This window comes from Tinamus guttatus, unplaced genomic scaffold (genome assembly GCF_059628265.1).
Source record: "Tinamus guttatus ecotype Peru unplaced genomic scaffold, ASM5962826v1 Tinamus_guttatus_pri_ptg000222l, whole genome shotgun sequence".
NCBI classification, from domain to species: Eukaryota; Metazoa; Chordata; class Aves; order Tinamiformes; family Tinamidae; genus Tinamus; species Tinamus guttatus.
The window spans coordinates 4,312,870-4,340,181 of record NW_028288756.1 but is presented as its reverse complement, the minus strand read 5'-3'; the positions used below and the strand labels follow the sequence as shown (position 1 = coordinate 4,340,181).

Sequence of the window (27,312 nt, the reverse complement as noted above, 5' to 3'; positions counted from 1 at the left end):
AAGCAAATTAGCAACCAAAAAACAGATGATTTAAGATGTTCACTGTCTCCAGTTTAAGCTGGTCATGCCCATTTAGTATCCGGAAAATTTTGTCTCTGCTGATTTACTTAGTGTGCTGGAAAAACCAATTTGGCTTGTGCAATTTTTGTCAGCAAATGTACCTTTCCCCCAAAATAAATATAGTCCAGCAAGACTTCATTTTTCTTAATTTTGATATAGAGGTGGCATCATGTTTTTTGCATAGCAACAATAAAAAAGCATCTATGCAAAGACTGACAGTTTCTGCCTGCAAGCAATTTTCCAGGAAAAATAAAAGCAAGCTTTATAAAAGGCAAGGATGTGCTTGAAATGGCTCAGTGCTGAGTTGCTGCAGTGCTTACAATGTGAGAATATGCTGTGATACAAGAAGAACTGCAAATTTGTTGTTAAAGCACAGGATGATTTTTTTAAGGATTTTGACTGATTATTACTTATAATTCATACTTCTCAGTGTTGGCTCTACTCATTCACAGACTCTGATTAAGGAAGTACTTAAGTATATACCTAACTGAAGTACTTGCATAATGTACCCTGTACAAATCAGTGTTTTGAACACCATGTAATGTGAAATTTGATAATTTGTCTTTTTTCTCCCACTTTTTTTCAGAAGGTGCTTCTGTGCAGGCAAGAGAATAGGCTTACTATATATGGGCAGAGTGAGTAGTATGCATTTTAATAGATGCCTATGGAATTGTGAAAAGTACAATTCAAGGAAATATGTGTACCTTATTACAAGTGTAGAGAATGTGAAAGGTAAGCTGAGTTCATAGTATTTTTAAAAATACACATTTTGTTGAACTCTTAAGACTCAGCAAGGAACATAGGCTGATGGATGACTGCAAAATGTCTTAAAACACCTGAACCATTCAAATCTTAGTGAACAGTACTTTTCCAAGAGAAAAGTTTTGTGAAGGGCAATGTGAAGGATCAGAGTATGTGTAAAAGCATTCTCTGCTGGAGGACCTGCAGGTTGGGTTTATCTTCTTTTTGCACTCCTGCATACGACGGAGCTAGCACTCCTTGACCTTCAAAGCCACTGTCCCCAGGCACTTTGTGATGAAGAAGATTAAGAAGGGATTAGGATTATTTTGTTTTGTTTTCCTCACATTCACTGACAGAGATCTATCATTCATATTAGGCAACATCAACATTAATTACAGGATCTTTTAGCTATTGTAAAAGTGTCCGAAAGTTTTGGATAAAACATATCTTATTACTTCAAAGGACTAAATAAATACAACCAAAGACCACCAGCAACTTTAGAGATTTTGAAGGTTCAATTAGATAAAAAACCCCTCTCAGAAGTGTCTGAGCACTGTGTCTGTGCTAGGTCTGTGGTGGTTGTATCAGTCAAATCTGTATTTAGACAGCCTTCAATGGGAGCAAAAGTTATACGTATATTGTACCCTATTTGACTTCTTATTAATTTGAATATTTTTGTCTATAAACTCTAATATATATATAGAGGTGTGTGTGTGTGTGTGTGTGTGTGTATGTATGGAACAATTCCATTGCTGCAGATAAAACCAACCTGCACAGCTGTGGTTTAGGGCTAAATAAAGAAGAACTGAATCCTATCAACAACCTGCTTTTGATGCTGAGCATTCATTTTTCAATGGCTTCTACTCATCATGGTTTCCAATTGACAAGGCACTCTGAGGGACATGTAGATGTGAAGCCTGACAGTTTCAAAAGCTCTTATTTTTGAATTATCTGCCTGGAGGAAAATGGTGATCAGAACGATTTTTAGAAATAAAGCAGTTCACTAATTTACACAAAGAGGAAGCAGTATATTCAAACTTTTAAACAAAAAAGAGGGGTGTGTGTGAAGACCTCAATTTATGTCTCATTGGCAAATAACTGCACATTGGTACACGAGCTTCCATTTTATGTCATTAAAGGTGGCAAAATGATGTGACATGTTCTTGCCTTTTAATGTGCTTGTGGATAACTTAGTATTTCCCAGATCAAGAATTTGAAGCCAGAAATTTGGTCATTAGAAGAAATAACAAGTAAATCTAGATCCCTGGCTAGATTTGGAGGGAGATTAAAGCACCTACATTTTTAGTTTACTAGAATTCAAGATTTTCATTTCCTATAAGTTGTTTAATTACACACATTCAGAATTCCTTCCTTCTGAGCAGAATATCAGTCAGGACCCTAAAATTATTCCCAGTCTCTCAAAAAGTGTTTAGTTCCAAAGTTGTGCTTAGTTTACTCAAAATTATATCTTTAATGGTTTACTGTCCATAATGCATAGCAGTTCCAGCCTTTCAAAACCAGCCAGTCTTTCAGTTTTGTTTTTACTCAAGAAGTTGGTCACTGGTGTACATATGTTAGGGCTGGGATTCGGGAGAATGCCACTGTTTAAAATGGGATTGTCCCTATTTTGGATCTCCTGCTGAGTATTTTGATCATCCAATTCCAAAACAATGCTCACTCTTTCTACCCTAGAAATTCACAAATTCAGTAATCTTGAGCTTATTCTAGCTCAGTACAGCAACATAAATGGCTGAGATGCTCCCTTATATGAACAGTTGATAACCTACTTGTTGAAATACTAGTTCCTCCTACAGCCTAGATCTGCATACATTTGGGCTTCCTTCACACTGAGTGAGGACTCCTTGCACCAACATGCTGCATGATAATAATATTTCATTTGGAAATAAACCCCATAAAATACTAATAAACGAAAATGAATCAAAATATCCAAAACATAAAGTATTGCTTTATTATTCCAAACTGAAACATTTTTCAAGGGGTTCTGATAGAAAAACTTCCAACATAAGAGAAATTATACTTTGAAAACAGAGGTAAAGATTACTTCTCCACTGGCATAACTGACAAAATTGACATAATTTGTGAGAAGTCATACCTGACTGCATATAAAATAAAACACAACATTCTAATTTCTTTTAAGGTTTAGATCACAATTGTGGATTCTAACAGAGAACCTTTACTGTGTGTATACAACTACACAGGATTGAATTCTCTTAACTTCTCACTTGAACCACAGGCTCATACCTTTTTCAGTTTGATGACTCCTTCCTGGGTGTTCTCATCTGTTGTGATTTCAAACAAATTTCCTCCATCTCCTGGAACGATGTTGTATTCAATTGCTGCATTTTTCCCAAAATCAGGATCCACAGCTCTGATCCTTCCAATAGCAGAACCAACATGCGAGGATTCAGGTACTTTCAAATGGAAGATACCTGTGAGAAATTGGTAAATAGTCATTCTTGACATATAGCACAGTTCACCTAATAAAAAGCAGCGAGCCTGTTCATAAGAAAAAATCGGCTAAAATCAGTGAGTCCAAAACAACATGATGAGTTCAAAAAAACAGATGATTATAAAAAGATATTGCAGGTTTTGCCCACTCAACATGCTAACCTCCATTCTAGATTTGGACTAATGCAACTGTAAGGGCCTCATCATGTCTGTCTGTCTGTATAGTTATATTTAATGTTATCCATACAGTTGATTCTTTCAAATTTAAATTCTATTTGTAGGCAGTACATGTTTATAAGCCTTTTCCTCCATCTAATACAGTTCTCACAGTTTCCATTAATACAGTTTTCAGCAGAAAAATAAATCGAATGAACAAGGATTTTTATCTATTGGTGTAACGCCCGGTATTAAAATTTCACAAACAATGCCTTGTTGGGGGAGAAGAAATTAAAAAGTGCTGTTTATAAATTAGCCACCAGAGGGTGCTCTTACTAAAATTTTAGGGGCAAACGTATTTCTAGTTTTGTACAATTTTCCATTTAATTACTACTAATTATAACTTACGCTTTTTAAACTAGAATAGTTAAAAACGAGACTTCCCAAAATTTTTATAAGCATAACTATTGATATGTGAAGACAAAATGGTTTCATTCATGGAAAAAGGTTTATGAAGAAGATGATAGACATAATCATCAAAATAGCTTTAAAAAAAAGTCAAAACTACTTTGAATCAACCTTGACTTTAACAACATCAACAGCAGGCCTCAGGTTATAACATCTTGCCTTAGTTTATTGCATTGCTGCCTAAAAAGTCTGCCTCTCCCATGTAGCTTTGTTTCTTGCAGGAGGCATATTTGGGCACTCAGCGCTTTCCCCTTGTAGCAGTTCAGTCACACTTCACAAAATCACAAACTCTGAGAAGTTGCATCTCATATAACAGCAGGATAGATGACTTTCACATCCAGCTGCTGAATTAAACAGTAGACACAGCTCCTTGTTGTTATCTCCTTACAGTGCATGCCGTGTCAGCTTTTTCAGCTTTGTAATGTTTCTGAGGAAAGGAAAAATAACAGTAGTACTGCAAGATTAGAGCAAACTTACTCTTCCCTGATCTAGAAAAACTATTTTGACTATAGTGTCTCCATCATTGCCTCCCTGAATGTCTCTGAAAAAATAACTCTTCCTTCTTCCTCTCTCTATCCATCAGTATGTAAAGTATATATGAAGGCAACACTTTATTTGATTGAAAAAGTGCATATGCATGCAATTTGCTTGTGTAAGCATCCGCATCCGGACACTATCATGTGCATCTTTGTAGCATTCACCAACTGTGCTGTTAAAGGTTGGGCAATTATAATTTAGCAATTTTTTCCAAGGGCACACACTAAGGGAAACTTTCCTTCTTCTTCTTGTTTTAACAGTTAGAAAGGAACACTGTGAGAAAAATAATTATCAAGTAGCATCAGTCCAGCTATTTTTTACTATTTTACTTCAATGACTCTGACTAAAGAATAAAAGCTTAAAGTGTTAAACAGGACACAGAACCACAGACTGTCCTATTACCTAATGCCACTGACAAGCATGTTTATTACTGGGTGGTTTCTACTGTACAAGTTACTCCAAAGAGAGGCCAAGGACCTCATGAGGACTTTCCTTACACTTTATTTTTTTTATGTTTCTTCAACATAGTTCTAGCCCTAATACCTAAGTCTTTGACAGACACGTATGTTGGATTACAGGGTTCATTGCTGTAGTGTTTGCTCTTTACAGTCAAATTTGGCTGAACATAAAATATAAGAGCACATAATAAAAGACTTTTCCTTTGTGGTCTAGCTGATACTTAAACTTTGTCTAGTTTGCTTAGAGAACTGATGAGTACTCAAGATTCATTAAAACAAACATTTCTCTATAAAATATTATACCTGCCTGTAAAGTATACCAGACTTAGATGAAGTCAAAGAAACACTTCGCTCTTTTCAGATTGTTTAGTCTCTATCAGTTATTTTCAATGACTTGGTATTTCATCATTTCCAGAAATTCAGCAGCAATAAAGATGGGGTCATTCAGATTAATTTGAAACTCTGAAGTAATCATCAACTCTGCCAGTGTCAGATTGCTGAAGATGTAGCATGCAATTATGCTGCCATCATCCTTCTGTAATAGTACCTTCACAGCATATGGAAGATCTTAATGGTGCTATTTTGACAACATACTTTTGGAATAAAATAAATGAAAACAAATAATGTATATTGTTGACAACTCAGGAAAAAAAAAAGATTAACAGAATATAATGTATAGAAACAAAACATTTTTTTTTTTCTCCAAAAGACTCTTCGTAAAGGAAAGAAGGCATTTGAAATTATCAATATACACTGCACATGAAAGGTAACGGGATGATAATTTAGCAGATTTCATTTTTTCTGTTTCTAGAGGGCACTACTATTTCTGTGGATTTGCGGTGACTGTTAAGCATTATTCAATTTTTATTGTCCATTCTGCCTACATAGACTCCTACTTCCATTCCTATAAAGCTATACTGAAACAGTCTTGAGTAATAGTCCCAAAAGTCCTGAAAAGCTTTTTCTCTGCAGCTTCTAGGAACAGTGGGACAGGCAGCCTGGACAAATGCGCAACAATGAATTACACTGGTTAAAAATTTCCGACAAATTTTGCAGATTCTCTCATGTGACTTCTCTGCCCACAAAATCTCTCATAGTTGCAAACAATTCTTCTAAAAAATTTCAGTTTGGGACTGGCTTTTGTAAAGGATTAATGATAAGGGATTCACCAAAGGAAAAGTCCTTTACCTTCCTCAAACTGCACTAGAAAACTGAAGTCTGCAACTAGCTACACTTGTGTTGCTTTCAGACATGTATATTGCATGGATGTCTGAATACTTTTACAAATAGGAAAGCTCAAGACGATGCACATTGCCTAATTAAGACTTGGTCAAGATGCCTTCAATGGAATCTTAAGAAAAAAAAAAGTGATTTTTAAGGCCAAAAGTAAAGTGTCAGATGACAGTGCCAGATTTAACTTATGCTACAATTCACACTTAAAATTCACTGACATACAAAACAGATCGAAGGCTATAGAAAAGAAAGCTCAGTGTTTATTTAACACAGGCCCTGAGGAAGCCTATGAGCCCTGAGCCCCTCACACAGCCTATAAACATGTCCTGTCTCTGTGACTCATGTTGTTGAACTTCCCTGGAGTTTCAGGTTGAAAAGTATCAACAAGGTTGATCAAAACAGATGAATGATGATCCTGTGTAAGCCTTTATGCCTAAACAACTGAGGGGGATTTTTATTCAGCCCCCAAAACATAGAAAACTGAGATAGAGGTAAACTAACAATTAATACACTTCCCTCTGAGTTTTTAAAGGAAAGACCTCAGTGGGAGGTGATGTAAGATGAGTAAGTGAAAGGTAATCAGTGATATTGACTGAAGTTCAGCACACGTTTACATTTTTTTTTTGACATGACTGTATTTATTTCAGTTTTTAAGGCTTAGGAAATCTTCTGTAGTTTTATTTTCACTTAGCATTTTTGTTTGTTTGTTTTGCTTCCCCACATCTATCGTTTATGGGAATACTGGCAAAAAGGTTTTCAGTTCTGATGAGAATAATGGATGAAAGCCACCAATCAGTACATCAGTAAAACAACCATTAAATAGAAATCCAGGTTAGCATCTAAAGATTTTGGCTAAACGCATAGTGGCCATCAATCCCACATACTTTTTCATTTGTCACTAACACCACCAACAACAAAGCTTCTATGCATGTAAATTATCTTTCTCTGCTTTTTCTTTGCTGATATTTGTTTCAGGTATTCTTTAAAACGCAGCTTACAAAGTACTGCATTTAGGCATGATAATAAAAATATTATAGGTAATAAAAACTTTTATTTTGTTTTTTTGGGGGGAGAAAAATGCTGGTTCTATGTGTTTTGTAATAATACAAACCTTGAAAAGCTGACATGCCAAATCAAGCAAAAAAGGAAGAAAATTGTTCCTTTAACAGCAAAATGAACATGAATACTGTAGCACTTTTAGTAGCTTACCAAGGCATGACAATTGCTTAACCCTCATGGCCTCAGCAGTGCCTGGCCAGGTTCTAACAGGCACTGGCTTGTGTCTGTTTAAGAATAATCCAAAATGAGGAAGCAAAAATGAAATATATGTATACTGTACATATAATTTGATGCCTAGTATATGTAACTTTTTACAATAGTTACAGTTAGCAGTGACATGTGATGCACAGGTTCCTACAACTGGATGGAAATTGACAGTCAAGCATGACCTGACATGGGCTGGTAAAGTTTCAATTACATCAAGGCTTCCTCCAAGCCTGAGCCCACTGCTCTGAGGTTTACAGCCTCATTGGATACAGCCCAACTGCTCTTAAAGATGCCTGGAACTTTGCTACAGATTCCAAAGTTCTCATCTGCCAAAACCTGGTTCTCCCCAGATGCCAACATTTTGACCTCTGTAGAGATCCTGGATGTTCACACATTGCCAACTTTTTAGGACAAAATGCACAGAGGAAAGACCCTTCTGAGTTTGACTCTGCCTGATCCTACACTAATTGATATGATGGAGCTTCCTGAACTCCAGGAGTCCCTATCAGACTCCCAGGTAAGCTATCAGACTGAGTTTTTAGGGTTCCTCCTCTTTCTTTCTTCCCTAAAGGAAAAGAAAATCCAGCATATGTGTTATAATTTTTGTATATTGAAATATTTCAGTGTAATCATTTGATTTTTTTTTTCACTGAAAGGCTGTTATCAGAAAACTTGCTACAAATACCATTTCTACTGCATGTCCGAGATTAACTCCACCAAGATCAAATCTGCCCCCAGGCAGATCACCTGCCCAATAGGAAATGTCAGTTCATTTTCTTGGCAGAGGATATTCTGACCCACAGCTTCTATGTCCGAAGAAGGTCAGGCACAGCAGAGACAATGCATTTTATCTAATGATAAAATGGAGAAAAAAATCCAAAGGTAATTTTTGGAACCAAAGACTCTGAGGAGGCGGTATATTAACAGTCAGGCAGGAAATGATGCATACTACTGTTTCATGAATCTTGAATTGCCTTTTGTATGGTGCACAATTTTAACAGGTGATGAAGAAAATGCTCACTTTTAGAACATCTCTTATGTCTGTAATTAAGGCTTTCTCCTAAATGATAGAGTACACAGAGCAGACTAAATCAAGTTCCTGACTGACTGCTCTAACCATTCCATTATTCCTATATAAGAAAGATACCACCACTATCACTTCTCTGTCAACTGGTCTTGCTGTAAAGCAAGGCAGTGCCCAATATGGCAATTTGTGCAAAGTCTGATTTTGTCTTTTTAACAATGTGTTCTAAGATGTGGTTCCTGGATGCTGAAGACTCACATAGAAGGGCAATTTTAGATCATTAGCTTCAGTATGGATCATGAACAGTAAAGAATCTTTCCCACTAGAAGCTGCTCTGCTAACAAGCAGTCTAATACATATGATAGCAAAACAAAAAGGAATTACAAACCCCAGACTAGAATGTCATGAAATTATTACAGAATTAATAGTTATAAAGAATTGGAAAGAAGTAGCATGATTCACAGATAGGTAAAATCTGAAGGAGAAAATATTTTTCCTTTCCCCAAAATCTCAGACAGCATGTAATTCATGTAATTTGTATGTATCAGGCAAGTATATTGCTAATATTCTAGTAATCACACTGTTACCATGAAATAAATCAATATGCTTATTCCCTCTATAAAATTTAAATTGCATGATGTATGAGAAATATTAACACGATAAAAAGCATATTGCCAAGGATGGGACACAGAGTTTGTAATGCTCTGCTTAACATCTCTGCTACTTAAATATCTTGTGGGAGATTTTTCATATTTTCTTTATTACTCTGACACAAAATATAATAACATGATTTTATTACAATTCATTCACTGTTAAGAATGTGGTCAAACCATTTACTTTAGGATCTAAGCCAAGTGCTCTAAATCATCTACACTGGAAGAATCTTTTTCTCTTCATTGACTAAGGAAATTAGGTACCTATTTTTGGTCCTTGAGTCACACCTAAGTTACATTCCTAAAATCACCTAAACAAAAATGTTTCACATCTGTATTATTCAAAAGTCTGTCTGTGAAACCTTGATTTGCATATATCCATTGGTACCTTATTCTGTAAACACTTTTCACTGAGAAATACATTACTTTTCTTCACGAGTTGGCACTGCTTGAAGCAGAAAATGAATTTTTTAAAAGATATAAATGTGAAAACATGAAGTACAAGTGAAAAATGGATTACTGTTCTTGGCTTTAAGTGTGGCTTATTGTATACAGTTTCTTTGTAATACTTTTCTAACACTGAAATGTGTCATAGACTCCCAAAAAATGATACAGTTGGTCTGACATTCACAGTGTTGTAGGCTTTATAGCAAATATAATTGATTTATCGAAGTGGTATTTATAGCTTCCAAATTAAATGTCTAAATTTGAAATTTGTATATAAATATTGCTCCCTGTTCTGTGAAATCTGTGGATGGTCAGTGATTACTTCAAGATCCCCTTTGACAGTGTTAGCTATTACATATATAAAATAGAAAAAAAATGCTGCATTTGCCAGAACAAATGCAATACAAATACTGGATTTTTCTAGATAAATTTTATTATATTTTTCTTTTTGTGGCTTTCTTAATGCAAAAGCTCTACTAAATATATAGTTTGGACTCTACTTAAACAGCTATCAGCTGGTAATCTACAGCTACTACTGCTGTCAACAGGAACCTTTGGGTTGTTGCAAGCACTTTGAAAATGTGGGCCTCTCATTTAACACTTTTACAAGATATAAGCACTCTTCAAAATCAGACTGCAACTCTGGTTGTCAGGTATCACTGAAAATCAAGAGCTTCATCTGTTGTTTATAATTAGATAATTGTATACGGTCTGTTTCAGTTCATGTTGTACCACAGTCTCTAAATTTTCACATACAAAACAACAAATCTCTCAATCAAACAAACAAACAAAAAAACCCACACCTGAATACTCAGAAGCAGAATGGCTGTATTGCTTTCTTCCTTGGACAGAAGGCCTCAGGTAGAGAGCAGATGCTGCTAGAAATGATGTTAGTGATGCAGCAAGAAACACTGTAGTTTCTGAGTCACTCTGCAAACAACTCTTAAGGTATTGCAAGGCAACCCCATGCTGTTAAATCTGTGGCCCGAGCTACTTTTCAGCATCTGAGAGCAAGCAGAGACTTGTAGTGCCTTTAAGCAGCCTCAAGGTTGCAATGGATAATTTCATTCATTCGATCTAAATATTCTCCGTGTTTCAAATAAATAATTTCTTTACCACTCCTCTCAGAAATACTCTGGGGTAGAATGAATGTCCATGAAAAATTTTTGTTTTCACCTTCTTTCCAGAAAGCATGTAAAATATAACTGGTAATAATAATAAACTCTGATAATAAGATATTTTAAAATAGCTGACACATAAATGTTGCTGTTAATGATTAAATACCACTTAAATCTGATAATGGAGGGAGAAATAAAATTGATGTCAGACTCACAAGAGTATTTTATGATCTATAGATAATATTTAACTTATAACCACTATTGTCATCATTTGTATTTCTTAGACTGTTGCTTTTATAGAGCTATCAGACATTTTATCTATTGATGAATTATCTATATTTTGTTTGCTTATACAACAATATCAACAGGACTTTTTCCTTCTTTTTTTCCCCTCCCCTCCCCTCCCCTCCCCTCCCCTCTCCTCCCCTCTCCTCCCCTCTCCTCTCCTCTCCTCTCCTCTCCTCTCCTCTCCTCTCCTCTCCTCTCCTCTCCTCTCCTCTCCTCTCCTCTCCTCTCCTCTCCTCTCCTCTCCTCTCCTCTCCTCTCCTCTCCTCTCCTCTCCTCTCCTCTCCTCTCCTCTCCTCTCCTCTCCTCAGAAGGGCTCAGTTGCTCTGGTCCTTTAAAGAGGTTTTATTTCATTCAGTCAGTACTCCAAACAATCCTCAAAGAACAGTCTTTGCTCACTCTGTATTCTTGAGAAAGATAAAAAGATCAGCAACAATTTCAGTGTGGCAGACATAAAATCTACTGAACATTTCATATTCTTGAGATTCTATGATAACTGAATATTTTTCTCCCCAGTTTAATTCTCAAGTTTTTCAATGTTATGCTTTGGTGGGTTTGGGGTCATTTTCAAAAGAAACTGTCACTCTTCCAGAAAGAAATTTCACCCTTCCAGATGTCTTATGGCCAAGATCATGCTACAGTGACAACTACCATGCCTAAGGAGCTTTCCAAGGAGTTTTTACTGAGACTACATCCACTTTCTGGGTAGTATCTTCTCTTAGCAAAAGCATTTGAGGAATTCTGATATGAAAGTAAGAGAAAAGTTGAAGAAAGTTAAATAGAAACCAAAGAGATGCTGAACTTTGTGTTAACTCATCCTTTAAGTTGTACACACACAAATAGTAACATATACCTACATCACTGTCGGGTGCTGTGAATAGAGATGAGCTGCATGGCCTCAATAGCAAAGCACAGGCTCAAAAACCTACACCCGTACAGGGAAATTTCACTTCCCCAGCTATATTCTGTGACACAGAGGCTAGCCAGTATAGAACATCCTATTTCCATGTTGTTAAATTCTTCTACCCACCCCAAAACAAGTCAGCTTCATGGAAAGTGAAGAGCGTAGGAACTACCCTCCACTACACAGAGTAGTTCCTGATCTGCCCTAATTCTCCCGTGTTCCCTAAATTTGTTTTAAATTTATTTGAGGTGGGCCAAAACCACACCAGGGATTGTTTTAACTGTTTAACAGTACAGATTATTTAAGTATCTAGGAACATTTCCTGACACTTTTTAGCAGTACAGATGCAGATAAAGAAAATAATATTCTAGTCACAGCTTAGTTACAGTAGTCACCGGTAGTTAGCACTGTTCATAATATGCAACTGCAGGGAAAACACATTTTGTGCTCTGGACTCAAATATCCTTGGTAAAATGCAAATAAACACACAAGCACAGTAGCAAAATCCTTTGTACAGCAAATCCCCCAAATCTTGCACTTACTTCACAACTATAATACAAAGAGTAATCTAGCAATGTTTCTGACACACATAATTATTAGTAAAAACAATATATAGTTACTAAATACCATTCATAATAGATAAGTCAAAGGTGGCAAATAAAATTAGATCCTTAATGTATCAAATCCTGTTCAAGCACGTGACAAGACCTAGTCCATACAATGATCAAAAGCCCCATTCCTGCAAATATTTGCATTCATGACTATTTTTACTACAACAGTTATTCCTAAAAACAAAGCCAAGCATACATAAGCAATTCAGGCAAACAGCAGTTTTATAGCACAGCTGCTATGAAAATGAAAGCTTTTCCCAATACGAATACTTCTTTACTTCTTCATAAGCAAAATAAAATGGGCTATTGCATATCTTCACCACCACAGCCATAGCAATACCAGTACTCAGAGAAAGTAGCTCTAAGTGTTTTTTTCTTAGAGATACTTTCACATTACAATACTGAGAACTTGGGCAAGTTTGCAGCATGTCATGGAAATACTCCCCCAATTCTTTTTTTGTCTATATAAAATATCTATAATCACATTGATTAAGTGCTGAAACAGAAAAAAGGAAATACAGAGGCTGACTGACTAGCTGGTCAATCTGAGGCTAAGAAGGGTTGCTCAAATGGGAACAGCAGGAAAGGTTCGAGTCAAGCAAGACAGAGCTACACAGAGCTTATATGGAATGGTAAAAACCCAGGAGCTCAGTGTAGCCAAATGCATTCAGTCTCAAAGCTGGAAGTGAGCCAACAAAGGAGAAATAATTTTAGCAGCACTTAAAGGGAGAAAAAATTTAGGGAGGAGAAAGAGGTGGATACACTACAGTTTTAAGATGAAGGTGTGGTCAAGCATAGGGTATTCTTGCAGGATAATGGAGATGAGTATTTGTTGGATGTAAGGTAGCATGGAGAGGAAAGATAAGGAGCTCTTGATAGTATGGAGATACGGGACTTGGAAGGAATCTTCATCAAAGAGGAAATTCCCATGTTCTCCCTGTACAAACTATGGGAAAATACAACAGTATTTATTTATGTACTCAAGCACATACTAATATGATTATTGTTTTTCTGGTGTCCTATCTACCGGTAAGTATTAAAATCGGGTATTAAAACCCCAAATTATAAAGACATCTGCATTCATGACTTCCATCTTTCCTTGGATGGTATTAAGATTTGTATTCACCTCAAGAAATGCAGTTTTGGTTTACTCAAAAATCACGGATGGATGGGCGAATCAGACTTACCTAGTATTTTCTGATGTTAAAAGACTGAAGTTTGATTTATAAAATTTATAAAGATAAGGACTGGTGTTTTTTTTCCTTTTTGCTTTATGGTACAGTGGTTAAAAAAATAACAATAGATGGGAGTAGACCAGGATTCAAACTTCCCTCACTTTCTAATTCAGAACGGGACTCGACTTGGTCTCCTACCCTATCACTAGCTGTAGCCTAATCTGCAATGAATCTGTCTGTCTGGTGTAAATAGCTCCCATTCAGTATAAAGTAAGTATTTAGCTGCCGGAACCAAATTAGAGCATCTTGTCTGCCAGGCAAATGCTTAATCAATAGAAGATAGACTCATTTTCATTCTGAGAACCAAGGAATGTACAAGGGTTGTATACAAAGCACAACAACTTTCAATAGGAGTTTCACACTCATCCTTCCCTAGCTAAAACGCAATGGGTAGAATAACTTCCCAGAGGGCTGGGCTTGTCTCAAGCTCTTAATTAGGCAGATAAACACTTTGAACCTTACTCCCGTGCAAGTTTTCTAGCAAATTGTTAAAGTACAGGGGAGTAAACTTGTCTTTTTATTTTGAATCACAATCCTTGTTTTTCTTACTTTAATTTTTTCGGTTATTGAACAGAAAAATTACCTAATCACACAGTCCTCCCCACGGTTTCTGTAGATGTCTAATTTACTGCTAGAGGTGATCAGTGTTGCATTCTTCTGAAATCTTTGAAGGCCAACGCCATTATTTGAGGAATTTTTCTCTCTTAGGCCAGCAGACCCATATTTTAAGGAAGAATCTTGACTACACTAATCCAAAGCTGTAGGTTAAAAAAGTTTTGTTTCTATTTCATGTGGCCCAGGAAGCCTTTTGCTTGCACTCTGCATGTGAACCAAAATTTCTAATAAAACCTGAACAAGACAGGTACAAAGCCACATGAATGGAAGCTGCCACATCTATTTTACTGAGTGAATAAAGCTGACTAGCTTTTATATATGTTTTTATATATATATGCTTTTATATACACCTTTGCTAAACAGTGTGCAAGCAATCTGTGTGAGGTACCAGGCTTCCCAGATAATTGAACATATAAGTAAATAATGATGATGAAAGTTTTCAATTCATACAGTATAAATGAGTATGTACGTATGAATAGACAGTTTATTCTTTTATCAGCATTTGTTTCTTTTTTTCTTTAAAAATACTTGTAATTCAACAATTTTTAATACTTGAAAGTAAGACCTTTAAACTATAGGGTAAACTAAGAAATAGCTACTGAAAATTATGCTATCTAAAAGGCAATTATTTGCAGCCTCATTTCCTAACTTCTTAATTGCACAGGTGATGATCTAGACAAAGCATCACTCGAATAGCATGCAATGCACATATAACTAAAAGAAACCAGTTTAGTTCTCTTTTACAGTTTTCTTTTTTCTCTTTTTTCTTTTCTCTTTTCTTTTCTTTTCTTTTCTTTTCTTTTCTTTTCTTTTCTTTTCTTTTCTTTTCTTTTCTTTTCTTTTCTTTTCTTTTCTTTTCTTTTCTTTTCTTTTCTTTTCTTTTTCTTTTCTCTCCTGGATGTGAAACTATTAAAACTGATGAACAATATTTTTTACAGTTTGTATATTATCAGTTTTGTTTACTTCCCTATATTTGCTTGCTTTTCCTTTCCACTTTAGGACAGCTGTTTCCTCTGCCCTGCTCTCTCCAGATAATAAATTCTGTGAAATACCTTGCATCATCTACTCTTGAAATCCAAATCCAATTATCTGCCAAGTTTCTAATACACTAACAGGTAGCTGAAGTGCAGGTCTTAGGACAAGTCCTTCAACCCTGCATTATTTAAAGTACCATTACCATAAAAGATAAATAGTTCCTTTCCTATTTCCAAGCATATTAACATTTTTGTCAGCCATATATTTTCTATACAAGCAATCTTGATGGATTTCACTGGGATACTTCAGGAAAGACTAATGATAGCAAAATCTCACCCTCGTGATGGCTAATCATAACTCTAGAGCCTTCCAGGCATTTTAAAATGTTGTCACCCAACAGGCCTGAGAGGATGGTTTCTGACAGCTGTTATCTTAATGCCAATGGTAGATAAAATCAAATAACACAGGTAGATAAAGGAACGGTCAACACCTTAAAAGTAACATAATGTGACTTCATAAGACACTTGAGAATTGTTTTTTCTTTGCTGATATCAGAATAAAAACTATATTCGCTTTAAAATTTAATGATATTTCTTCTGCACCAGGGTTTTATCCAGTAAATGCATATTTATGGCATATTAAAATAAACAGTCACAGTATTCCTTTGACTAACACTGTTCCTATGTGCCTTTATTGCTCTACATATAAGGTTTTATTTCTCTAAATGGCTTTCAGTCACTGTCATCAGTGAACAAAAGAAAGAGACAAGAAAACTGAAGAACAATAACCTTACAAAATATGAATCAACCACTTCACTTAATTGGTTTGATTTCATAATGCATAATTTATACCAACTAATTATACAGCTTTTGTCATTTAAATGCTGAAGTAAATATAATCTATCCATCCTTTATTGAAACTCATTTTAAAAGTTGGAAACAATCCACAACTGTCCTTGTGGCTAATTCAGAAACACTTGATGCGTTAAGAGTTAGCCCATAAGCTTCCAGCAAGGATTTGCTGAATTGTCTTTTTACTTAACCAGTTATCATATACATGAGTAGCTGAGAAAGAAAGACCATTGGGTTCCTTCTGAGCCAGACTGCACACCTATGACTTTTATCCAGTCTTTTATATTCAAAAACTATGTTGCTATACCAAATTTTCATTTAATTGCTTCAACTATATACCAATATGCATTTTTTTTCTGCAAGAATCAAGTTTTGCTATGAAAGAGTTATTTTGATGTTTACAAAGAAGTTCTATCTTCAGCAATGAAACGTGCACAGCAATTCAGAAATGCAGTGTCCTAATGAGTCATGCAAGATAGACATGTAGAATCCTCATGGCAATGCATTTCTACTAGTAGAGCCATCAAAATCCATTTTTATTTTCTAGTTATTATGAAAATATCGGTTTTCTGAAGTGCCTCATTTTCTCAAATGTGGGTCAAGAGATACCTGCAGGTCAAACAACTCAATCAGAAATATGCGATGTTTAGAGGTTTCTTTGTTGTTAAACAGGCATCTCTTCATTACTGAGAGATGCTCAAGGTAGGAGTTCCCCAATGAATACGTACAAAAGCAGAGGGGCAAAATAAAAATATCCTGTGTTCAGCAGGATAGTCAATGGCTTTTCATCACTGCAATCCCATAGCCCACTCAAACCTGCCTGCCTCCTTAAAGGATCCTCAATGAGATGAAGGTGTTCCATGCTAGAATTTCCTTTGGAAAGCTTGTAATGCATTATTTATCATTGTAGTTTCTTCTAAGTATTAATAATATATACTCTCCCACTTCTGCTGTGATTTTATTTTCATCTTAACTGAGTTCAGAAAACAAGTTTAAACTTTATTGTGCTATAATGGATATCTCTTTATTCTGCAAGATAACCTGCAGCATCTTTGGCATAAACACTTTTGGAAATTACAGTCCTGATTATGCAACACAGAAGCATCTACACAGCACTGGTTACTGCTAATAGAACTTAAGTCATTTTTTTTCAAGTCTGCACTTGCCGGCTTTGTTGGACAGTGATATGATACACATAGGAGGTCTCAACCAAACTGAGAACAGTAAGGACTCTCTAGGTCTTGCCAAAACTTGGGATCTACATGCACCTGATTTTAAAGACTTTTTTTTTCACATAAATATCCTTTTAGCTATGCTAGTCAAGCAAATGATCAACTCCATTACCGAACAAGCAGTAATTCTGATTCATGGCAATGTTTTCAGAAAGCAAACCCAAGCAATATAAAATTACAATATTAGAAATAAAATTCATGATCAACTTTCTTTTCCTATTAATTATTTTTGTTCATATCTGTAATTAACAGGGTGGCTCTATATATTTCAGGCATGCTATCTATCTCATATACCACTTATTCATTTGGGACTGGCTGACTCATGCCCTATTCACCAGGATTTTTACTATCACTATTCTGATTAAACAGAAATCAATAGTCTACCGCAATCTAACTATGTCTTCTGTAGTATGTTCAGAAAAAAAAGGGGAATTGTTTCAGTTAACTGTCTGTCCATTAAGCATGTTGCAATGCAGTGGCACACGCAAACTGACATTTTAGCCTGTAGGTCATGCTAAATGTTTATTCCTTCCAATATCAGCATCTACCTCAGATATTACACTCTTCTCTTCTGTTGAGATTCACTGCTATAGTCTGGCTTTTGTGACATTTGACATAATAGAAGGAAAATGTTTTCAACTTTACTAGTCCTGTGTAAAGAAGAGGTCTCTTGTTTTTTTTTTAGCTCCCTTGTAGCAATGATTGGACTAAGTAGCGTCCGTGCATGAGATGAGACCTCAAGGCTACCTCCCTCAAAGAGGCAAATATATCCCACAATTTCTCTGTTTCATGATTTTTTTCTGACATACATGAGACCAGTATATTTTCTGTAACACACTAGTAGATGAAGGCATGCAATGAAATAGAAAATGACTAAAGTCTCCAACAGCAAAGGCAGTCAAACGTACAACTCAAAATCAGTCACAGGAAAGAGCCCTGGCACCAAAGAGCTTGACAGTGCACTGTATTTTTCAATTTTCAGGAGGTCGCAAGATTTCCTTTTGTGTTTGTGATAGCCTCCTAGCAGCAGGGATTGCTTTGAACATTGAGCATAGAGACACTGAGAACGTCACTTCAGAGACTCCTGTGATGATTTCCTTTGGACCAGAAATGGCGTTTCTCACAAGTGTTTTGATGGGCTGTTAGAAAACACAAGGAAGAACTAGTGGTCATAGTTCATGTGAGTATGGCTCATATCCTAAAGAATAGGGTAAGAGTGGACAGAAGTCTTGGGGGCAAAATTTATTCTTGTATGTATGAAACTGAAGATGAGGATAACCAGAGCAGCATAGTCTGAAATTGCCTTGCTATTTAAAACTAGAGAGAGAAGGAGGTTTTAATGCCTAGCTGAGAAAGAGAGGGATTCACATTATGGGCAAATGGGGATATTTGCTGAAGAAAGGATGTCTGTACAAAAGCTGAAAAACTTGTTTCAGCCATGAGAAAACCAACCTTCCACCTTACGAAGTTTCCTGTGTGATTAGACTGAATCACCATTTTGATTCTGGCTGAAGAGTTCAGGAAAACTTGCAGATATAGAAAAGCACACAGTCCAAAAAATGCAAGGGTGCACGTAAGGGTGCAGTCACCATAATTCTACATTTTTCACTAAGGAATTTCACAAAAGAAATGCAGTAGTCAAGTAGGAAATGCAGAAAAGGTAGATCAAACAGAAAGCAATCTAAATAGGGACCAATAATGAGAAAAAAAGCAACAATATAATACCAGGAGTTTAAAACAATGGAATTGTATGGCTTGTTTTAATGCCCAATGTTTAAAAAAAAAAAAAGAAAGAAAAAAAAAAAAAAGGCTATCACCATAACAGGCATGTCAGAAATCTAATGAAAAGAGCAAATTCAGTGGAGCAGTCTAATACCAAAGCAAAGTATAAACAAAAGGTCTTACCATTGGAGGAATAATACGTGTTTTAAAGGTGCTCCAGATCAAATCAGACTCAAAGAAGGGAACAGTGTTAACACTAGTAAGTCAGGAAAAGTTCCCTGCTTCACCCAAATTTTACAGCAACCATAATGAGTTTAAATTGAATATCTGTGCAGGAGCAATAGGAGCCCAAACTACATGATGGCTGTACTCAAATAAAAAAGTGGAAGTAAATAAAGCTGTGGAATATTGTTATAAAGAATCTGAATGAGATATCTGAGAGAGTTAAACCACCGCAAGTATCGTGAATGCTATTTAGGGGAACAATACTGGAGGTGCAAAGCAAATATTTGGCACCTACGGAGAAGAGCATATCTTTCAAAAACATTAAGTTGCATCTGAATGAAGACAATAGAAAGAACAATAAAATCTGCTTTAACTATAAAAGCACAGTAGGGAAGACCAATAATGAGTCTGAGTAAAACTCTGGTATATAAGCAAGTAAGAAATGTCTTTTAACACACCTGGAAGCAAAAGTTCTGAGGAGTATGTAACGCCAATGCAAAATTAAGTTATAGATGTACTCAGAGAAAATAAGATCACAGATGTAAAGCTGAAGACTTTTTTTCTTGTGTTCAGTGTAGAATGGTTTTGGAATTTTTCTACCCTGGAACCCTTCTTTAGGGGAAATCTATGAGAGAAGGTTAAATTAGCTACAGAAGCCACTGTGGAAGGAATAGTCAAAAGAGTAACAAATCACTGGGACTAGGTTTTATCCACCCAAGAGCTTGAAGAATGAAATAACTGAACTATCATGATGTGTAATGTTTTATGTAAAACTGCTGTAGCATATGTCGACTTGGAGGGGCTAATATAAAACTGTTTTTTTTTCTTTATTTTCAAAGGTTTCAAGGAAGCTCTGGGGAACTGAAAATGGATATATCTGACATGCACAGGACAAATTACTAAGAGCAGAATTAGTGGATACATAAATAAAATCATCTAGTATTTTTATGGTTAATATCAGAAAAAAAATCAACACAGCTTCTCTAAATAAAGGCCATATTTTACATAACTGTATTATTTGCAGGAGTCAACATGCATGTAGATATGTAGAGATGGATTCAATGCAAACAAAAGGAAGCTGTGTCTTGTGCCTTTAACCCCTGGAACCTGATAACATAGGATGTCATGGACTCTGAAATTTTACACGGGTTACAAAGCTACTGGGCAACTTGTTGAAGCAAAAATCCAATGAGGGTAATAGAACATCAAATACCATGTGAGCAAAAAAAATTAGAAACTGAGGAAATATTCTGGAGTATGCATTCTATGGATGCATGCCTTATGCATATCTGCTAGATGACACTGTAGGAAACAGATTATCAGGCCAGGTGGATCTTTGTCTTAACATGATCGTTCTTGTATTCCTAAAGAAATGCAACATATTTTAATACTGAAGAAAGGAAGAATTTATACACAAGAGAAAATGGTGAAATGTCAAACATAGTTTGCTACCTAAGGACTATTTATAACACAAAAAGCAGGATTAGAATGCCTAAACGAGGCACAAATATAAAGCTTCTATTTATTTACTGTAAATTCACACAAATCACGAATGTTATCATGCCAGATTGTCTTATTAACAATTTTTTTCCAAAGTTATCAAGGTTTATGCTTGATCAGTGTCTGCATTTCAAACATATGCAACACACAGAACTTTGAAGGGATGCTGTGAATGACAACTCTTCTGCTAATCATACACAGTCTATAAGATTCTTTAAATTAGCATATTTCTGAAAAGCCTCATTTAGACTAATTGATATAAAGTGATATGAATTCTTGATGAATGATCACAATTTAGAGACTGTATGTATTTTCAAGAACAGATTAAATCTTCTTGGCCAAGACATGTAAAAAATTTACACCTTCTTATCATAACAACATAAGCCAGTACTGTTGTTAGTACCTGGAAGTCTCAGGTTTGAACTCCATCATTTGAAGAAGATATCAGATATCTGCTTTCCCCTGACAAAATATTACTTCCTAAATCATTTTAAAGTGTAAATAAAAACAACACCCCCCCCGCATATTCCATTTTTTTTCATCACATGCACTTTTTTGCAGATCCCCCAAAAAGAATTAAAGTTTTTCTTGCATTAATACTTCAAGTCACGCTGATTTGAAAGTTAATGCACTTAGAATACTACATACTCTTAGGAAATCTGGGTGGGTTGTCATTGACATCTGTGAGAGTAATGTTCACAGTGGTAGTACCAGCTAATCCTCCCAGCTGTCCTCCCATGTCCTTGGCTTGGATAAGAACTTGATATTGTTCTTTAACTTCTCTGTCCATATTTGGCAAAGCTGTTCTTATTACACCTAGGAGAAAAAATGGGAAAGAGAAATTAAAAAAAATAAACAAAGGGCTATGATACTTACCTGTGATATTTGAATATGTATCCCTTAGGCAGACTTCCTACAGGATTGATCATAGAGTAGCTCATACAGAAACACAACTCAATCACTTGGGTCTTTCACAACTGTGCCATATTATTTCCTATTCAGCATTCCAGAATGACTGCTATGTGATTAGATCAGGACATGAATCACCTTCATTGAGCATGAAAGTAGTGCATTTTCACTGGGGATGTGAAAGGCAAGGTTATCAGTTTGCCACATCTAGACCAGGGAAAGCTGTGTTGTGCAGACTCAGACAATGTAAGATGAGAGGCTGGGTCACCATCAGTATTTCAAAGAGTTATCTTTATCAGTTTCAGATGAATCGATTTCCATCACAGCTAAATTACTCTCATTCTGTACTCATAGAGCTCCTTATTAGAAGGTTTTTCCTTATTTGATGAAGTTTGCTTGACATAGCACCTAGATATGCTGAAAAAGTTTAGATATTTTTCCCAGAGTAATGTAATCAATATGCTAGTAAGGTATTCCCTGAATGGTTCCTATTCTTTGGTGACTTCAGTCTAAATAGGTATGCCATAATCTCTCTCCTGATACAGTATAAAAATATATGATAAAAGCAAGATTTGCAGAGAAAGGGAAGTAGTGCTGCTCATTTGAATAGCTGATGAAGTTGTGAAACTACATGGGCTTGGCTACAAAGCTTGGGCACATAAGCCCTTCTCTTAAAACCAAACATACAGAAAAGGATATATGACTTTGTTAAAAATTTACAGGTGCATACTGTATTGCAAAACACTGCAAATTCAGCAATAGTTTTCAGAAAAAAAGGCTTATTGCAACAGGCTAATACAGGTAGCATGTATAATTGAAAAATAAACCAGTCAGAAAGACATTCTTCTCCTTTAGGTCATTATTATTTTAGAATACATTATTTTTCAGTATTAACTTGTTTGGTTTTAAAAGTAGTCTTTTCCCCCTGGCATTATAATGGAGTTGGAATGATAATAAACAAGCTTTAGGGCTCATTCTGATTTTTCTGGCAACTAACAGCTGGTTGCTTAACAAGAATAGGAACCATTAGCTTACAGAACTTGTTCAGAGTCTAGAAATAACTTTGACCTAAATTTTCCATTTATGGAACTTATCAAAAATTCCTATTAAATTGAAGTGTATAACAGTAAGGCTTTTCCATTCTCTCCACTTGTAACACTGACTATGATAATAACAATTAATAAAATAACTGCTATTTTCTATCCCAGCATGGCATTTTCTGTACTGCATAGACCTGGAATAGGAATAGCAAATACTTGAAATAATTAAGAACATTTACATACAGCAGCAGTATGCTTTGAGTTTTTGAAAACAGTGCTGTTCAATCCTTTGTTTCATCTAGACAGAAATATTGAATTTTAAAACACCACAGCTGTAAAAATTTAGGAACATGCATATTTGTAAAGTTGGAGCTAAGCTACCTAAAAAGTTAGTGGTGTCATGGCAACAGGCATCATGACAACAACTAATATTATTAAGAATTTAAGTAGTAAGTAGTATTCACGAAAAAAAATCTTTTTGCAAATAGGTTGAACATAACTGAATCTAACTAATTAATCCATGTTTTTACACTGGGGTGAGTGTACGTTCAACAGTAATTTACAAAATTCTTGGCATGCTTATTCTTAAATCAAATAGCTATGCAAAACACAATAATAGAAGATGAAAAAAACCAAAGACGTGGGCTGATAGCATGTTATGAGGAGGAGATGCAATTCATCTGATTTTTGTAACATTTTTAGGTACTATTGAGTGGTTTTCTCAGTTAGAAATATTCCTAATGGTCCACAGAAAATGAAGAATTAGCTATCAGTCTAGTAGTGAGGTGCTCAATCACCCACTGTTTTTCCCATCTGGAAGTTTAAAGGTGTTCCATATTTTTTTCTGTAAGAAATCTCAGTCCCCTGTAAAAAAAAAAAAATCAATGAGAATAATTTTCCTGTCTAACAGTTCATAGGCAATTTTCCTTTCGCTATCTATCTGCTCTATTTCAAAAGCATAGATGAAAACCACTATTTGTACCAAAACCATCAGCTCATATGGATGGGACAGAGATGACTTAAAGATATCTAACCACAGTAAAGAATAAAAATAAATGGTAATAAAAATCCCTGGGAAAGAAATGACTGCAAACTTTGGTAATTCAGCTCCTGCTTCACAAAGAATACCTGAACTTTGAACTTGAAGACTTACTCTAATGTAAAGGTCTCATGTGCACGCAATACGATTCTGAGTGTTATTAAACTTCGTTAAGCTTTTACAACAATAATAAGAAATACTGCCCCAGAACTGAAAAAGGCTGACTTTTTTTCTTTACAAAATAACAATGATATATACTGTGATGGTAAATATGATCTCCGTGGGACTGCTGAAAACCAAAACTGGTAAGTGTGTGACCAAGACCTGAAGACATGCTTTTCAAAGTTCATAATGAATGAATTATGAATTAATGGATCATAATGAATTTGACAGGAGATGATCCACTAACATGGAAGAGAAAATCCAGGTTCTGTGAACAACCTAATGAATAAACATTATTGTTAATATTCCTGCTGAAACCAGTTTGGATTTCAAGACTGCAATTGAGGTCAGAATTTGGACAATAATGATTTAGTTACGGAGGAAGTGGAGAACTTGGACATCTAGCCTTAAAGAGAATATTGATGTCTCAAGCATAGAAGGACATTGGGTAGAAAGAATTTTATCAAACGGACATTTCAGCAACATAACAGAAAGTAGAGAGGAAGCATAAAGCAGGTTATCCTTCTGTGGAGTGCTAATATATGTTAAAGAAACCTCTGTGTAAAACCAGGAGAACAATCTCATAGCATCAACAAGTAACCCCAAGTATACAGTTAGAGCTACTGAAAGTTACTGATGGACTGCTAATGAATCAGGAAGTTCCTAAGTTACAAATTGCTGGAAACTGGGAGAGTATTCATGAGATACATCACTAAACACTTACGGTCTCCTTTTATTCACCCCTGGAACTGAGCACGTGATCACTGTTGGAAATTAAGATACAAGGCAGGCTGCACCTTTGATCTGACCCAGCATGGATATTCTTAAGTTCTTTAAAAAATTACAAGGGAATGTTTCAAACTGTAAAAAAAAATGTAAGGGGCATCAAAAACTCAAACGAATGCTTGCACATCTGCCAGGAATTCAACGTTTGATATGTCATGTTGCTTCCGAAAGGCCATCTTTTCTCCTCTTGCCAAAAACACTTGAGGCAAGTGTATGGCAAAAATAATACTGCATACCTCAGACTTTGCAATACAAAAACTACCCTATCATCTCTACAGTTATAAAACAAGCAAGTGGAAATGCTTGAAGATCCACAGTGTTGCTCAAGCCTTCTGTATTTTACAGTTAACATTTAAACAGTATGATTATTCAGAATCTGTCATGTTAACAGCCACAGCTAACTCTGATCTTTCTAATGCAAGACAGGTTACAACACATCAATGCTGCTCATTGCATTAATCTCTCTATTTTTTTTTTCTGGTGTAGGATTTTAAGCTTATGCTAGGCTAGCTATGCTTTCATAACTCTTCCTTTACAGCTGTGTGCCTTCTTTTGCCATCAAGAGCTACCTGAGTAACTCATTTAAAGTATTAACAGAAAGATGTGTAAACACTGGGTTTGTACAATGTTCCAGGGCTAGCAGGGTGCAAAGCTATCTCCTAAGGTCCACTCACTATTCATGACACAGTAATAAATGAGAACATGTGACTTTATGGGATAACAGGAAATTCGAAGTGCAGCAGGGAAAAAGGATATCCTTGGATATTAGCAACTTAATTTTTTCTTGGGTAACTCATACTAGAACATAAGTTATGTCTTCAGTAAAGGTTTGCTTGCTATTGAGTTCCTTTTCACTCCTTGCAAGATTGAAATGAAAAACAGACAAACAATACAGGAAAAGAACTTTTTTCCCCTAGACACTCCAAGAAGTCACAATACGGTTTTAAAAGTAAAGTTGCTGGCTGCAACTTACAACATGATCACATGCTAAATGGAGCATGTTACAGAGCAATGTGCCCTTTGGTGCACAGACAGCCTCAGGTGGCTCTCACCTCCAAATTATTCATTGATCAGGGAGAAAGTCACACAATCCAACACTGAAGTGCAGCTTCACAGCGAGAGAAAACTCTGTATGATGCAAGGGTCATATAGGTAGCTATTCCTATAGTATATTCAGGATGATGCAATATATGGCATTCACATGTAGGCTGTTGGTTCCTTAACTGAATTATTAAATATAGAAACAAGAATTACATTTAAAAATATAGGACAAGATAACTAAATAACTGGCCTCCTAAACTCCCAAGTATTCCAGTCTCTTTAAACATATTTTTCTTCTCTGCTTACACATCCAGGAAAAGAAAAGGGCAGGACATAATTAGCTCACACTTCCAGATTAGCTCAATATACCAAAACAGTCATTGTCAGAGAATTTCTGACTCTAAATTCAGCAAGTAAAAGTACTGAGAGAAAAGAAAGAAGACCCGATATATAGAATAAAAATATCAGTGAAAGAAATAGAGTACAAAGGATTTTGTATCGTATCGTATCGTAAATACGCATGCCACACTTAAAGCTTTAGCTATAAGGAAATGGTAGGCATAAGGAAAATCTTCAGTGTATCCGTACTTCAGATATCCCAGAATAGACTGGGGGAGAGTGGACATTCCTCTTTTTATAGCAAATTGTGATTCATTCAAAAACTTTTGGTCAGTAATCACAGCAGCATTAGGTACAACGTTATCCTTAGGTACAAAGCTATCCTACCAGCACAATCTATATTTATTGATAAATATTGCCAATTTTAAATCTTAAAGGATTGCCGATAAACTGTTTACCTGTCTTCGGATCAATGGAGAAATACGGTTGACCCTGAAGAATGCTGTAAACCACTCTAGCACTGTTTCCATAGGTGGGATCATCAGCATCTGTAGCCTTTACCTGAAGCACATATGCACCTGCAAAGAAATAATCAAAGTTTCAATATAAAACAGTGATTAGGGATAATTCATCTTAGTCCAGTTGATGGTGGATTCTGCTCTTATTCTTGTTTCTCTGGAAACTAGGTAAGAATATTACAGTCATCAGGTCCACATTAGTATCCATATAGGTAATAACTGAAGCAAAATGTTAAGGAAAGGAGAGCAAGCCCACTGTTTGAAGACATTTATAAACAAGTTACGCATACATTGCTCACAAAAACTTTTTATTCAACCCATAAAATGAAGGTCCATGAAAACTCAATACTAGATTTTGAAAAGTGTGTCTTAGTTCTGTGCCTCTCAGTCTTGTGAAAAGACAGATATGCCTGCAGATGTGCCCACAGACAGCTGCACAAGTTAAATATGTAAGTTTGGTCAAGCAACTTTGGAATCTACCAGTGAACAAATCTCTAAGTAAGTACCTTTAAAAAAAATGCTGAGGTCTCCCAAAGGCAAGTTCCTCTGCCATGAAATGAATATTTACACTGTAGAATGGAAGTGGGTATTTTATTCAGTAAGTTGTGCTTAAAATCCAGACTCGAGTCTTGTTCCTTTTCCACTATAGTTTAATAGGAAACAAAAGTACTGTGGAAGCAGAATCTCTTTTTG

General features: G+C 35.7%; 1 protein-coding gene across 1 annotated transcript in view; it reads right to left on the bottom strand.

Annotated features, from left to right (window-relative positions):
• The window catches only part of CDH12 (cadherin 12), a 141,644-nt gene that overhangs the window by 38,000 nt on the left and 76,332 nt on the right, over positions 1-27,312 (bottom strand). Inside the window, exons 3-5 of the mRNA XM_010225717.2 lie at positions 26,560-26,679; positions 21,434-21,601; positions 3,064-3,251 (exon numbers count right to left, since the gene is read on the bottom strand). Coding sequence (XP_010224019.2) covers positions 3,064-3,251; positions 21,434-21,601; positions 26,560-26,679 — 476 coding nt within the window. The remainder of the gene's footprint in view (positions 1-3,063; positions 3,252-21,433; positions 21,602-26,559; positions 26,680-27,312) is intronic.